Below are 15,770 nucleotides of genomic sequence, written 5' to 3'. Positions count from 1 at the left end.
GAGCAGGCACATTTGCTGAGGATGTGTCCTTTTCTAAACAACTCACTATGGTGGATTTTTTAAAGGTCTAGGGAAGAGGTGTGCATGCACATATAGTCTTTAGCCCCATCTGCAGACCAGACATAATGGAGAGAGGAGTGGAGTGCCAATCCTAGTCAGTCCTAAAACACTCCTTGGGGACAAGTGATGGAATACTCTAGCTTCCATGTCAAATGACATGTAAGTATGTATATGGTATTTCTATAGTGCAAACCAGGGCCGTAACTCAGGCCCCTGCAGACCATGCAGTGCAGGGGAGGCCCAGACTTCCGGGGGGACCCAATCCTTCAAAGGGGCCGAATTCAACCCAAGACCAATGAATGTCTGCAAGATATGGGAGACTTGGGAGCCCCCTCATCGCATTCTTCAGGGGGTATTCAATCTTGGATAACACCGCTGGCACAAACCTAGCCAAAAGACTAAAAAGCAAAGTAAAGTAAAAGTAACAAAGCACGTCACCGAGGACACGGCAGGAGATGGAGCTCCCCCATAGTTACTCTCTTGACTGCCTCTCCAAGGTCGATTCTTACTCATTAGAGACTATTTTTCCTGGCTGGAGGTATCCCCAATTGATTGGCAGCAATTCTCAATCTGTCCTAAGGGCTGCAAAATGAAGATGGGCTGCATTTTTACTAGAACTTCACTGCTAGTTGTGAACAACAAAAATATAGAATTATGAGAGAGGTTTAGGAGTAAAACTATGCCTTGTTTTCAAAGGTAGATGGTGAGTGTATATTACAATCCCACAGCCTGGGTATTAGAAAGAAATAATAATTTGATTATTTCCAACCATGCCTATATGTAGCACTGAGAAATGTGAGCTAAAGTCCAACATTTGTGGGACCTGTTTGTCAAGAACATAAGGATCATACTTGTTTTTTTAAAATTTGTTATAACCAACTTTATTACAAGTTTTGGGGCAAAGATATTCATTATTACATACAGATGGTCCTGTTCATAGAATGATACATGTAGACAAGGTAGCATCGCGGCAGAGAAGAAGAAGTGCATTACATCGACAGTCCATAGAGAGAGCACCATTTACCCCACATCCGTTCATGCTTATGGGGATGCCCACATGCAACATAAATAGGCTTTTTCTGCTGTCCACATTAGTCTATCACCTGGAGCCAACACAGGATTGGAGGGGGCATCTGTTGCTTCCATGTGCTAGCTACATCTCTCTTGCCCACCAAGCTGGCCAGCCCAAGGAAAAGAAATTCAGACCGTGAGCCCCGAGTTCCTTCACCACCCCCAGCAGCACGTTACGTGTGACTAAGTCAAGAGGGCATCCAAGAACCACTGAGACCTACTGACCCACCCAGTCCCACAAGGGGCGCAGCGCCTGGGCAGTACCATGCTACATGGAAGAAGTCCAATGCCGGAAGTGCACAACACATGCAGGCAACCTGGGGCATTGGGTGGCATTTGGTGCAAGTGGTGTGAGGAGAGATAAGTCACATGGAGGTAATTTGTTTGAATCATGCAAGAGGACATTGCTAATTCCAGGGGTGCCATGCTAGCCTCCATCTATTCGTCATCATCGAGGTCTCCCACCCATAATATCCACTTCTATCTGAGCTGCTCAAATCCATCAGAGGACCTGATGATCAGTGACTAGTAGATCATAGAAATGGCTCCCTTCCCCAGACGTCCCAAAATGATCTTGGCTTCAAGCGGGCTATATTTATGAAGTGGGGTGTCTTCGAGGATATGTGAATGTAGAGTGTGTCACAACTGTGAGTGAAAACTATGAACTAGCTAGAGCGAATCGATCCTTCAGATTTTGAAAGGACATTAGGTTTCCCCTTTATATATGTCCCCAAAACAAGAAATACCAATTTGGTCCCATGAAGTAAAAACCCTCCAAAGTAGCACGTGACGGAGCCATGTACCCAGCCACAGATGAGTCATCCTAGTCAGACGACGGTCCCAATGGATAAGATGCAAGGCTGCCCTACAGCAAACAAGAAATACTCGCATGCAGGAAGGTAATGTCGGAGCTAAATTAGCTTCATAGAGGAGGTCAACAGGACCATCAAAACCAACCAGATGGAGTTCCAGGCGATAGGCAGGATAATCCCAAGTAATAACTGTATATTTAAGAAATGACAAGTCCATCATTCGAAGGGGGACCTGTGTGCCAATTGAAAATCCAGCCTATGCCTACCCCGAAGCTAGTAAACTTAGAAGTCAGGTAGTGGAACCATTCAGCACCAGAATTGTTCCCCGCAGTGCCCCTTACCGCCACCAGGCCCGACTTGCCGGCATTGATTTGAAGGCCAGACAAGGCACCGTTCAGACGAAGGATCTTCAGGCGCAGGGGCCCAGAGGTTGGGGTGTCCCGAAGGAAAAGGAGGATGTCATCGGTATACAGCACTATCAGGGTCTCAAACCATTTCACTACAGCTATCCCCACACCCGGGCGTTGCATCATATAAGACGAGCCAGGGGCTCTAGCGCAAGGGTGACCAACAGGGGAGAAAGCGGGCAGCCCTGGCGCATACCCCGCCAGATGGGAGAGGGGCGGATAAAATACAGATCACCCGGGCCTGGTCAGCCGGATTACAGTGAAGAAGATGGACCATTTGACAAACAAAACCACCAGACCCCCCACACAAGAGGACCATATCCAAGGGGTCCCAGGAGACTATGTTGAAGACCTTAGAGAAGTCTGCAAGTAGGTGGGCCAGTATACCGTTCAAGTGCTGCAACAGAGAAAGGGTCTTCTGTACTCTACAAATGCATTGACAGGTGCTCTGTTCCAGCATATATCTGCATTGATCTGGATGAATAAGGTAGGGAAGAGTACGGGTCAGGTGGGTCGCCAGGGCCTTTATTTAGATCTTAATGTCAGCATTAATAAAGGAAATGGGACATTGATCCCTAGTAAGGCCCTCCTTAGAGAGGACCAGAATAGTGGCGTGAGAAGGAGCTCCGTTGTATCACAGCTATGTAAACATTTTGCAATTTAGGGGTCAAAATGTCTTGGAATTGCTTATAATACTCAACGGGGTACCCATCTGGGCCCGCCATTTTCCCGGACTGCAGTGCCGTTATAGCAAAATCTAATTAATCTACAGTGAGGGCATGATCTAATTCCTGAAACAAGGAGTCAGGGATGAATGGTGGTGGGATATCACCTGTGATACGGTTCACTATTTCCGGCGGAGGTGGAGGGTGTCGGGTATCTAAGGCTTGAGAAACAGCCACGAAGGTATGAGCAATATCCCAGACCACAACTATATATGCAAACCCAAAACGTTACAGCTTTGCATTTTATAAAACAAACCGTTCGCATTTGCCTATTTCAGTTTGTGTACGCGGGCTATTTTTTTTTTCTTTCAGCCCATGTTTTGAAAAGGTTTCTTTTTGTTTCTTTGTAGTGTTCATGCTCTTAGCGCCATTTCTGTAAACAGCCCTGTAAATCTTGTCCTTACCTGATCAGATTTTCTGTTTTTCCTAGGGCCCCTTTTCCACGAGGACATTGCCCAGGTGAGGAGTCTTCATTATCTTTTCCGGCTCAGATGAGCCGGTTTTACCCGACTGCATCTCTGACCAGGGTAGCAGTCGACAAAAGAATATTTGAAAGTTATTACCATAGCAGACCAAAAGGAAACCATTGGTCTATGATGGTGAGCATTTATATATAGTTGTTTTTCCTTCTGCAATAAGGACATTATACATCTAATTCACTCTAAATTACATGCCCTGTCACACTGTGTTATATATTCACAGAGCAGTGTCCATTGAACAGAGCCCATCGGTTCTACTTTTCACTGTAAACTTGGTCCAGCTTATATTGCTGTTTAAACAGCATATGACTTAAACTAATCTCGCACATGTCACTTGGATTATTTTTATCTCACACAAGCCCTATTTTTTTCTTGGGGGAATTATCTTTATTCGCGGATTTTCACCCCATACCATCCATCCTTGCTGGGTTTAATTTCCTGAGAGGGTCCCTACTCTGTGGAATTGACCCAGGCAGTATGTATTTTTCAATCCTCCATCTTTAGCACATACCTCATCCAGTATCCTCCTAATTCTTCTCCCTCTTTTACCATTTCTTTCCCAGACCCTAGGTCATTACAGTCCCGATGAGACCCAAGTAATCCTTTATGGGTCGAAACATCGTCTAAACATGTACAAAGACAGACTGTTTTCTGCAATTGTGATGCACTGATTGACCCTCCGTGTCTGTGATTGTACTGAATATCAACTGCTATCTTTTAACCAATATACCATTGATGCTCACATTTTACTTCACTGTTTTTCCCTTGTTCTGTTCTGTTTTGTTCTTTTCTTTACACCTGGGTTCTATTCATCTCCTAAGAGACCTTCTATCACTCAAAAAGTGGTTGTACATTTTGAAATAATCTAACTAGTTTTCAATAAAACTCGGTTCAGCTGAACCAGAGTGTTAGAAAAATACTAGCTTTGCTGCTTCCTTAATATAATACCGATGTTGATCAAAATAAGAATGTTTACATAAAGATTGATTCTACACAGAAAGGTCACTGCAAAAAGATTGTTTTTTAAATGAATTCCAGGTGAATACTGGTTCCTAGGATTACTTGATACCCATGTTCACATGAGCATAAGGGTCGCACTTGTTTTTTAAAGTGAGTTATAATTAAGGCCTCTTCTATCTGCAACTCAGCAAACGCTCACATAATGAGTGTTGATGGCTTGAGGGAGCGATGAAAGAATGGAAGGTTAAAAGAAAGGAAATTATATTTGAGTGAAAAGGTGGGTGGGTGAACGAATGCGTGTATGGGTAAAGGGATAGATGGGCGAAAGGATGGTTTGAAGAATGAGTGGCTATTGAATGAATGGATAATGGATTGGAAATGTTGGTGAAAGACTAGATGAGAGAAAGTAAAGCTTAATCATGGTGGCTATGGGTGAATTCGAATGAAAGGATGAATGAATATTTAGATTGTTTGGATGAATAAACAAGGCAGCTCTTCTCATGAGGTGCATACTGTTCAGCTACTTTGGTTTATGTAGGGATATCATTCAAAGCTATGGTTCCAAGTGGGGGTATATTTGTTCCACTCCCTTGACTCACTGTATTTCTTAAGTGAGACAGATGTATCCCACACATCATTCATCCCCTCTCCCCACCCATGGCTGTTTTGACCAAAGTGCATTATGGGTCAATTTGTGACAGCAGTGTTGACTGTGTAACCTGCATCTGCTTGAGTTAATGCGGCATTTACAATGTTTTCAATGCATTGCAAACCGAATACATGAGGTGTGTTGTTTCCCTTCGCTCACCTCTTAGTACTTTACTTCTTTATTTTTTCCTAAGTTCTTCCGTACCAGCCTAGCAAATTGGAAAATCCATTCTTGATGTGTGTCACATTTAATTTTATAACCATGTGAAGTGAATTGATTCCAGAATATATTTCATGGTTTCCTATAACAGATTTATTTTTTAAGCTTCTTCAGATTTTTCCCTTTCGAATTGTAGAGTGACTGAATGAACCAGAGATGACAAATCGATGATCAGTGTAGTGGCCCCACTATTATATATCAAAAAGCTCTATCTTACATGTTTAATCCCTCTACCCTTCCCCTGCAGTAGAGTAAATCAAGTTTTCTTTCCTTGCTTACTGCCGAGTGAATTAATTTGTTTGAAATATATGGTGGTGGGAGAGGCCACAGAGTAAAATGGGAGTAAGTGCATGATTTGATGTCAAATGTGCCAAATAAAATTTATATAGCCCATTCCTTTCCCTGTAGTACAGTCCATCAGATTCTTTTTACTGAACGTCTACTTATGACAGACGGGTAATATATTCATATCTGCACTTCATATGTGAGGCGTGTGACGTAGTATCTTATTTATTATTCATCTGCTTCTTTGGAGACAGGGTAGAAAGAGAAGTTCATTTGGTGAAGAGCAGGGCCATTGGAATTTAAAATAGATAATTGTGAACTACAGCTGCAGATAGTTGCAAACTAGCCAATGTGCTGGATAGCAATGAGCATGGCTTCATAATTTTAACACAACACACTACTTGTAGTCCATATAGTGCAAAATACTGTACGCATTAATGAGAGGTAAGTTTGTTTTTTAACTCAAAGGGGCCGATTAGGATGGCGGGCGGCCGCCAGTGGTTTAGCAATTATGATGCTACCGCCACGGTGGCGGTGGCATCCTCTATTCCCATTCCCATCCTCTATTGTGGCGGGCGGTGCTCACAGCACCGCCCGCCACAATGCTGGGAATGTACTGTGTGAATTTGCATGCACAACGTGGCAGGCACCACGCAATGCCTGCCATGTCGTCCATGCAAATGCAGGGGGTACCATAGGTACCCCCCTACATCCGGGGGCCCGCAATGGGCCCCCAACTCAGGAATCTGCATGCCGTTCTGTGGCGCAAAAGGCTGCTTCCCGCTGGCATCCTAATATGGCTGGTGGTGTCTAGCAGACACCGCCACCATATGCAACCCTTTTCCGCCCGGTCGACCCGTCGACCGGGCGGAAAAGCGGCGGACCGTCTTTACGTCCATCACGGTCCCACCACCATCATAATGTGGCGGGGAAAATGGGAGGCGGGCGGGGTATGATGTGGGGCAGATCGCCACCGCCATGCGGGCGGTGGCAATCTGCCCTACATCATAATCGACCCCAAAGTGTCTGACTCTGTTTATAGTTACTTGAAAAGCTTTTAGAACAAAAAAAAATCATATCACTGTTTTTTTAATTCTGTGATGTTATTTTACCTGTTATTACTTTTCTGCCACACAGTCAGTGCTTTTCTATGTTTGGCATGTGTGGGTAAAACAAAAAAAGTTCTTGTGACTCTCCTAATCATAATCACATCAAATAAATTTCAATGGCCCAAGGGGACCAGCAATGTACTACTACTGTGCCACCTAGTAATGTAAAACAATTGTTTGCACAGAGCATTGTGTACAATTTGTCTTTTTTGTTTTTCTCAATATAGCTGCTCCTGCTGGTCCAGCCTGAACCACCCAACAGGGAGGAGATAGTGGCCCATTTGCGGCAGCAGAGGTTGGAGCATATCCAGCTGGAATACCAGCGGCTGGTGGTCCTGGAAGAGGAGGAGGAGGAAATTAATGCACAACAGCTGGGCCCCAGTGCAGCCAGTCTGCCTCAGCTTGCAACCTCCCGCCCATCCCCTTGCCAGTGCCGCCGCCAGCCAACTGCTGCTACCCCTTACCACACTGACAACAGGCCATTGCTGCGCTGCATCCTGCAGCGGCTGAACACCACCAAGGGCCAGCTCACCACAATGGAGCAGAGCCGGGACAAGCTCCAAACTGATATCCATAATGCCCTCTTCTTTCCCTTTCAAAATTTTTTTGTTTTGGTTGGAGGGACTTGTTTTTTGGGGCTGAGTGGAGAGGGTGGGAATGGACTTGGGACTGGAGTGACTTTTTCCTTGGACATTTTGAGTTTTGGGGCTTGGGTCAGTTTTGTTTGGAGAATGGGATTGACATGTTGTTTGGGTGGAAAGGGTGGGCTTCTTTGTACATAAATGAAGGGCAAAACTATTTTAATCAATCTAAAGTTATGCCTGAAGTAGTTTGTTTTACTTTTACTTTGCACTGCTGCCTTTTTTTTTTTAACACTTTATTGATGACCGCAATGCGTCATATACATAACAGAGGCAATATGCAGTCTATACAGTCTGTTTTGTTTTTGTTCCTTTTGCCCTTAATACATCAATTACAATTTATATGCCCCCACAGATATTCTGTTTCCATTGTCCTAGAAACCAGTACAAAACAAAAGGAGGCTAAGGGTCACATTCTGTGGCAGTAATGCTACCAAACAAGCAATAGAAATGTGCGCTCGCGAGTGTCATTAGAAATTGCATATATTAACATTCAACTGATAAACTTATTCAAACTCATTCCCCCCCCCCCTCCCATCCCTCCCTACCCCACTCCTGGTCGTTCTTACTTCAACTAGCACAGTTAACGTAATTGGTCTATGTGCATTATTCTCCTGGGGGGGGGGGGATATAATTTTCAGAGCAGGATCGTAATTTCTCGGGTCTCAGGGCCTGACTCCGAGAAGCCGGAAGGTGTTATTGCGCATCGCTGGGTCAAGTTAGCTTATGTAGGGGACAGATCAAATGCTTCCAGTTCCAGTATCATAGCCTCCCACTCCAGTGAGATGGGATGTTTCCTTAGCCCTCTCTCTTCTTCTCTGCGAAGAGCTGCACCCTCCGCCCGTCCCCACTGAATCATGTCAGTTTGCCACATAGCGACCGCCGGGCATCTCGGGGACTTCCACCTCGTAGTAAGGACTCTGATCGCTAAAATGAGCGCTAGGTCCAAGAACCTTAACCGCACCTTCTGCACCCTGAGCGCTGGCGAAGGCCCACCAGGCAGTTTAGGACCTCGCCTGGAACCGAGAGCTGCGTTACCTTTGTCAATGAATTGCGGACTCTCCCCCAGTATCCCCGTATGCAGGGACACGACCATATCATATGAATAAAATCCGCCTCGTCACCTTTACAACCGGGGCAGCAGTGAGGGGAGTCTGGGAACATGCGATGTATCTTTTTCGGGGTGAGGTATGACCTATGAAGGATCATTGTCTGAATAAATTTGAGTTTCGCATTACGCGATACTTTTTGGGGGTGTTCCAGCATACTCTTCCATGCTTTATCAGTAATCTCAACTCCAGAGTCCTCTACCAGCGCGCCCTGAGGGGAGTAAGTGGAATTGCTGCATGTGCCCTGACTCCAGTGTATAGCCAACGTACTAAATGCCCCCCGGGTCCCATATAATATAGTAGGTGTACCAGTTTGTGTTGTGGGGGCTCAGTCCTCTGCGGGGCCCAAGCGGTTCTGATGTAATGCGTTACAGTAGCGTGTAAGTGATATAAGCGTGGGGGTGCCCCTGTGGCCCGCAGGAAGGAGTCGTGATCTAGCATGGCGCCGTCCCCAAAGAATGCCCCCACTCCCTCCACCCCACTGTCAGTCCAGTCTCGCAGTCTGGCCGTCGTGGGTCTACCCTGCGTTGTGGGGATACTGAGGATGGGGATGTTCTCAGCATACGGGATCACTGTAGATGTATAAGATAAGGCCTTCCTCCAACACAACAGGGCGGTCTTCAGTAGGGGAGAGCAATCCAGGGGAATCCTGGCCTTCGGTAGCAACAAGGAATGCAATTCCCCTCGATCTAGTCTCTGCAACGTGAACCCAATCTCTTACAAATTCCTCCCTGCAGTCCAGTATGAGAGCCACTGGAGCTGGCTTGCATAGTAGTAGCCCCGGAAGTCAGGGACTCACTTTGCACTGCTGTCTTCAAGTAGTTTTACGCAGTCTGTTTATGTGCTTGTAATTTGAAGACCTATATTTTCAACAACAACGTAGATAAACAACAGTAGCAGTTAGTTACTTACCGAGTAAAATGTCATCTATACTAGCTGTCTTATGTGAATATAGATGACGCAATAACAGGGAAGTCATCACAACTTCACAAGTGAGGTGTCACTTCCAGTTCCACCCAGGTGAGCTCCAACTGTAGGATTAATCTGAATGACTGATTGATTATCCATCGTAGGCAACTAAATGAAAATAGAAAGAGTGAGTTAGTGGGTTATATTTTTATCAAAGATTTACAAAGAATTGACAACACCTGAGTACAACATGATGACACAGCAAAAATGCCTGATTGTGATAAAATACAAAAAATAGCAAAAAATAGCAATACTAATAAGTGTCGGCTAATCTGCAAGTAGTAGAATTTTATGTGAAATCCTCAAGTTCTAAAAAAAGGACTCAAAGTCTGGAGTGGACAAGCTTAGGTGTAAATCTGCTGGCACACTGCTAAGAACAGGGATACTTTGTGTGAAGATGTCACCCTTTTCTTCCTCATCATCACCTTCCACTGTGTTTGAACTTGTAGCTGATGTTCCCTGGATCTCCTCACCACCACCACCATTTTCAGCAATTTTTTGAGGTACTCCTCCCACTTGATTGTGGTGTTTTTTCATATAGGTTATCTGGCCTTCAGTACCATAATGTGTCCCAGGCTTATATCGATGAACATTTGTGTGGCAAATGGTGCATAGTGCAATGTGCGCCCCCCCCTTTGCTAACCATTAAAAAATCCCAAACTGGGGAAGAATACTTTTTTAGTGTGCCAATTCCTGAAGAAGAACTGGAGGTAGGTGGGCGTGTCATCGATTGCCTCTCTTCTTCTCCTGATGCAAAGGTTGGTGCAGGTCTCAGCTGGGGCTTTGCAAATATGGGAGCTGGTGGTGGTGCTACTTGTGCCACATCCCTCGGAGCAGGTTGAATAGCTATGTCAGACTTCTCTGTGTCACATTCTGCCATGACTACCTGGCCATCATTATCCTCCTCATCATCCCCTTCCATAAGTCTATGTCTTTTCTTTTCCCTTGCCTCTCCTGTTGTCTCCTGGACTCTGCCGGGATCCACTCCATGTCCCTATCATCAGAAGTGGTGCTTGGAGAAGATGGTGCAGTAGTTCCCTTCCTTTTCCTTGCTGGTGATCTGGGAGCTAATGATTCTAAAAGATGAGGTTCAACTTCATGCTTGCAAGGAAGCTCAACCTTCTGTTCTACTACATCATCAGGCAAATGTATTATTGCTGGCTGCGGTCCACTTTGCTCTGTTTCCTGAAATGATTGTGTACTACTTTGCGAATGGGACAAATCCAATTCAACATCACTACTCGCCGGGGTCAACATGATTACACTGTTTGCCTCCCTGATAAACATGGTCCTGGTCTTAGGTTATAGGGGTGGTGCTGTTGAAGCAGGAGTGCTGTTCTCAGCTTGCTAGCCGGAAGCCGGAGTGTCAGGGACAACTTTGCTGAGAAAGGTTGTTGTCGGCACGCCAGTGGTGGAAATCTGCTTCTTCTCTTTCCCACCGGCCACTTTCTTGGCAGCACCTTGAAGCTGTCAGTTGGCAGTGGCACTTAGCTTTACAAACTGATGAGATGCCCGTGTTGCGTGGTCAGCCACGAGTCAAATCATGCACAGGCCTTCTGTCAGGCAGTACTCTAGGTGATGTCTCTTCTCTTGTGCACCTAAAAGCAAAGAAGCAAGAAGAACATCAGTGAAATGTGACATTGTTGCAGTTCAATTAGAAGTACAAACAAAAAATATAATTTAGTGTGGTTACTTAAGTTATTTTAAATAATTAGCAATACAGTCTAACTATCCATTCATAAAACCACAAAAACATAAATGTTCATGGTGTACAGTACACTCAGGAAGGATCAGAAAGAGAAACAACAGCATACAGAGGTAACTGTTTGCTTTATATGCATTACGTTTGGATGTGGCACTCGTGGAGGTGCAGGTGACAGGTGACAATGGAATAATCCTTAGACAATGGATGATGTTGTGCAGTGCACCTATAGCAGACATGAGGTTGATGCCAGACAATAGGAAAATTGAATAAATATAAAATAAAAAGACATTTTCAAAATTAATTAAAAAAAATATATATATATATATATTCACTGAAAAAACCATAGGTTTCACACATGTTATAGTTAGCGGAAATTTTACTGATAAAAAACCAATGAAATTCCCCCGTTATAGTTAGTGCAGGCAACTATAACTCACGCGACCGCAATCCTCTGCTGATGCTAATACTGTATTTAGACACTTATTTGCCCATGTCTTCTTCCATACATTTTTAGCTATACATATATTACAAATATTTTTTTTTCATAAAGACACATATGTCATCAGCAGAAGATTGCGGTCGCGTGAGTTATAGTTGCCTGCACTAACTATAACGGGGGAATTTCATTGGTTTTTTATCAGTAAAATTTCCGCTAACTATAACATGTGTGAAACCTATGGTTTTTTCAGTGAATTTGCAAGGTTTTTTAAATGCTAATTCCTAACTATAACGTGTGTGAAACCTATGGTTTTTTCAGTGAATTTGTACGTTTTTTTAAATGCTAAGTTACTTTACGCCATTCGTGGCGTGCGCGCCCACTTAACGCAGTTCGTTCCGTGCGCGCACCGTGCGCGCACAGTGAGCACGCGGTGCGCTTTGCGCACCGCGCGCCCACTTTACGCAGTTAGTGCCGTGCACGCACGGTGGGCACGCGGTGTGCAACGCGCACCGCGTGCCCACGTTACGCTAGATGGGCCATGTACGCACGATGCGCTTCGCGCTCCGTGCGCACATGGAGGACATATGATGCACTTCGTTTTGAAAGATAATATTTAAATTTTTCGTATGTTTTACAAGCCATGCACAAATGGTGCCCTTCGGGCACCATTTGCACACGGGGTGGAGAGAGTGTGGATAATTTTTTTTTTTATTATTTTTTTTTTAAATATTTTACTTTATCACAGCTAAAATAAACGATGCACAATTGGTGCCCTTCGGGCACCAATTGCACACGGGGTGGGGAGAGAGTGGATAATTTTTTTTTTTTAATAATTTTTTACTGTACGCGTACGGTAAGCGTAATCGGCAAAATTAGCGAAAAAATAAAAATTCGGTTTTTGGCCTTGGGGGATCTTTGGGGACTCCCTCAACATGGCTATGTGTGTGGGAGCTGTCTAAACAGCCCCTTTACATGTTTTTGTGCTTTATATTTTAAACATCACTCTCAGTGCGAGAGAGAAAATGGCGGCCGCCGCTTCCTGGTTTCGGCCGATTCGAATGTTTACTAAGATCTAAGAGCCAATCAGAATCGCGCTCGCGCACGCCACCGTACGCGTACGGTAAGCGTACCGTAAGCGCACCGTAAGCTGGCTCAGATATATATATTGATTTAAAGGCTATTTTCTCAGAATCTACTGAACAGATTTACACCAAACCTACAAAAGGCACTTCCTTGACCTGAGGACTACCTCTCTGCCAAATTTCTAGTAATTCTGTTCAGCCGTTCGGGCTGTAGCCCTGTCTAAAGGTCCTATAGAAAAATGCATGGGAAAAACGCGTTTTGGGACCCCCCTTTTATCTCAGCCCCCGCTTGACGAATCCCCCCGAGACTTTCAGGGTAGGAGCGGAGCGTAGCGCCCCACCTATTTTGAAAAATTCGCGAGGATTCGTCGACCGGCGTCAAAGTTATTCAAAATAGAATGTTGCGGATTTCCTATGGAAACGTGGTCCTAACTATAACTACCTACTGGCGACCGCCAGTAGGTAATATATATATATATATGTAAGTGACATTATCCACAAGCATATTAATTTATTAAACTCCTATCATTCTAAACCATCCTTGCAAGCCTATGGTCAAAGGACCACATTAAGTGGACGCATAAAATGGCTGCCAGCCATTGCCATATGGTTATCAACAACAACTAACAGTGAGCAAGAAGACATGGCCACAACAAGGAAGACATGCATGCCTAAAGCACACTGTCTGGCTACACAAACTGGGAGCCAGCCACATGGTCAAAATGACAAGTAGGAGGCCTGAAAAACAAAGAGCACATGCAGGCCTATGGACACTAATTATACAAAATGGCACCTGGCCACATGGCATGGGAACAAAGACAAATTGTGGTCTATGGCATACACACTCACACACTGGCCAGATGAAGGAGGAATGGTAACACAGAGAACACAGCATTACTTCAGCTATGCCAAAAATGAAAATTAACAGGGCTAAAAAAATTTACAACACATATCATCCAAAGGCATTACCTCACCTACACACTGTTTGCAGGGGAAAAAACATGAAATACCACAAAAAAAAAATATTGTAATTGATTCCAATGCCATCCCTGGCCTAAATGATGTTTAAATTCAACAGACACCACATAAACAGTTGTTTTATGCACCCATGATTAGTACAGGGCCTACTGGCTGGATGGCCCATTGGCAGACTAGGCCACATAGTGAATTAAATTAATATTGCAAATTTATTAAAAAACATGGAGAAAATGTAGTAATATGTGCTAACATTTTTCTTTACAAAAGAAGAAAAAAGTAATCCAAATAACAACAACAACCAGCAAGGAGGCATGGCCACAAACAAAGAAGACATGCTGCTCAATGACAAAAGCACATTGGCTGCCTACACAAAATAGCTACCGACCACATGGTGAAACCAGTGGCGGCTCCTCGAGGAAGTGCTGCGGGGCGGGGGTGGGGCAGGGTGGGGGGTAGTAAACTTCGGAATTAGGCCGAACGGAGTTGAGTAAAGAAATAAATAAATAAAACGAATTACATTGCGCGCTGCATCGCCGATTTGGCGTCGCAGCGCGAGCAATGTAATTCGTTTTGTTTATTTATTTCTTTACTCAACTCCGTTTGGCCCAATTCCGAAGTTTACTACCCCCCACCCTGCCCCTCTCCCACCTCGCCCACAGCACTCCCTCAAGGAGCCGCCACTGGGTGAAACAGCAAGCAAGGTTGCATGGCCAGAACAAAGAAGACATGCGGGCTTATGGTAAACAAAGCACACTGCTGGCTACACAAAATGGCCACCAGCCACATGGTCAGAACAACAACAACCAGCAAGAAGGCATGACCACAACAAAGAAGGCATCCAGGCCTATGGCAAAAGAACAATAGCTGGCTACACAAAATAGCAGCCAGTCAAATGGTCACAACAACAAGCAGGAGGCCTGGAAAACAAAGAAAACATGTAGGCGTATGGACACTGACTATACAAAATGGGCCCTGGCCACACGGCATGGGTAAGAAAAACAAATGGAGGCCTATGACACATACACCGGCCAAACAAAGGAGGCATGGTAACACAGAGAACAAAGCATTAATTTAGCAATGTCAAAAATGAAAATTAAAAAGGCTAAAAATGTTTACAATGACACATCATTCAAAGGCATTACCCCACCTATACACTGTTTGCAGGGAGAACAAAATGTGAAATACCACCAAAAACACATTTTGTATTTTAATCCAATGCCATCCTCGGCCTAAATTATGTTTAAACTCAAAGACACCACATAAACAGTTGTTTTATACACCCATGACTAGGATAGGGCCTACTGACTGGATGGCATGTGGGCAGACTAGGTCAAATAGTAAAATAAATAAATATTGCAAATGTAACCCTTTTGCTGCTAGACCTTCCCAATTGCGATTAGGCCCCTGTAACGTTTTGTCCACATAAGGTATCCAAGTCAAATTTGCGTCATTTCCTCCCAACATCATGGGAATTTTAAAGGTACCCGGGATTTGTGGATTCCCCTGGAGGGGACCCAGAAATTAGCCAAAATAGAGCTAAATGTTGTATTTTTTTTTTTAAATGGGGGAAAAGTGCTTCAGAAGAACGCGTCTGTTTTTTTTCCCTGCAAATGGTATCAACAAATGGTTTGTGGTGCTGCAATGACCATCTTCCCAGCTTTCAGGGACTGGCAGACTTTTTACAGAAAAACAATTTTTTTTCACAGTTTTGGCATTTTACTAGGACATTGCCTATTTTTGCTACTTTTTGTGCTTTCAACCTCATTCAAATTAGTGGCAGAAATGGGTATGAAACCAATAATGGATCCTGGAAAGCTATACATTTCTGAAAAGTAGACAACATTCTAAATTCAGCAAGGGGTCATTTGTGCAGATCCTTCAAGTTTTTTTTATTAGAAAATATCAGTTGCAAATAAGAAAATTTTTAAATGAGTTGAAAGAACAGCCATTTGTGCCAACGTTTTCACCTGTAACTTCTTCTTCTAAGTATGACAGATTTTTTTAAAGAAATATACCATTACATCTGCTGGCCCCTTCTGGTTGTGGGGGATATAGGACTTGTAGGTTCACC

General features: G+C 44.1%; 1 protein-coding gene across 1 annotated transcript in view; it reads left to right on the top strand.

Annotated features, from left to right (window-relative positions):
• Positions 1 to 7,775, top strand: part of LOC146780099 (uncharacterized) — a 63,410-nt gene extending 55,635 nt beyond the window's left edge. Inside the window, exons 3-4 of the mRNA XM_085637114.1 lie at positions 3,506 to 3,534; positions 7,004 to 7,775. Coding sequence (XP_085493240.1) covers positions 3,506 to 3,534; positions 7,004 to 7,558 — 584 coding nt within the window. The 3' untranslated portion in view covers positions 7,559 to 7,775. The remainder of the gene's footprint in view (positions 1 to 3,505; positions 3,535 to 7,003) is intronic.
• The last annotated feature ends 7,995 nt before the right edge of the window (positions 7,776 to 15,770 follow it).

Source organism: Triturus cristatus, chromosome 12 (assembly GCF_964204655.1).
Source record: "Triturus cristatus chromosome 12, aTriCri1.1, whole genome shotgun sequence".
Classification (NCBI taxonomy): Eukaryota; Metazoa; Chordata; class Amphibia; order Caudata; family Salamandridae; genus Triturus; species Triturus cristatus.
The sequence above is the reverse complement of the archived record's forward strand: the minus strand, read 5'-3'. Positions and strand labels throughout refer to the sequence as shown.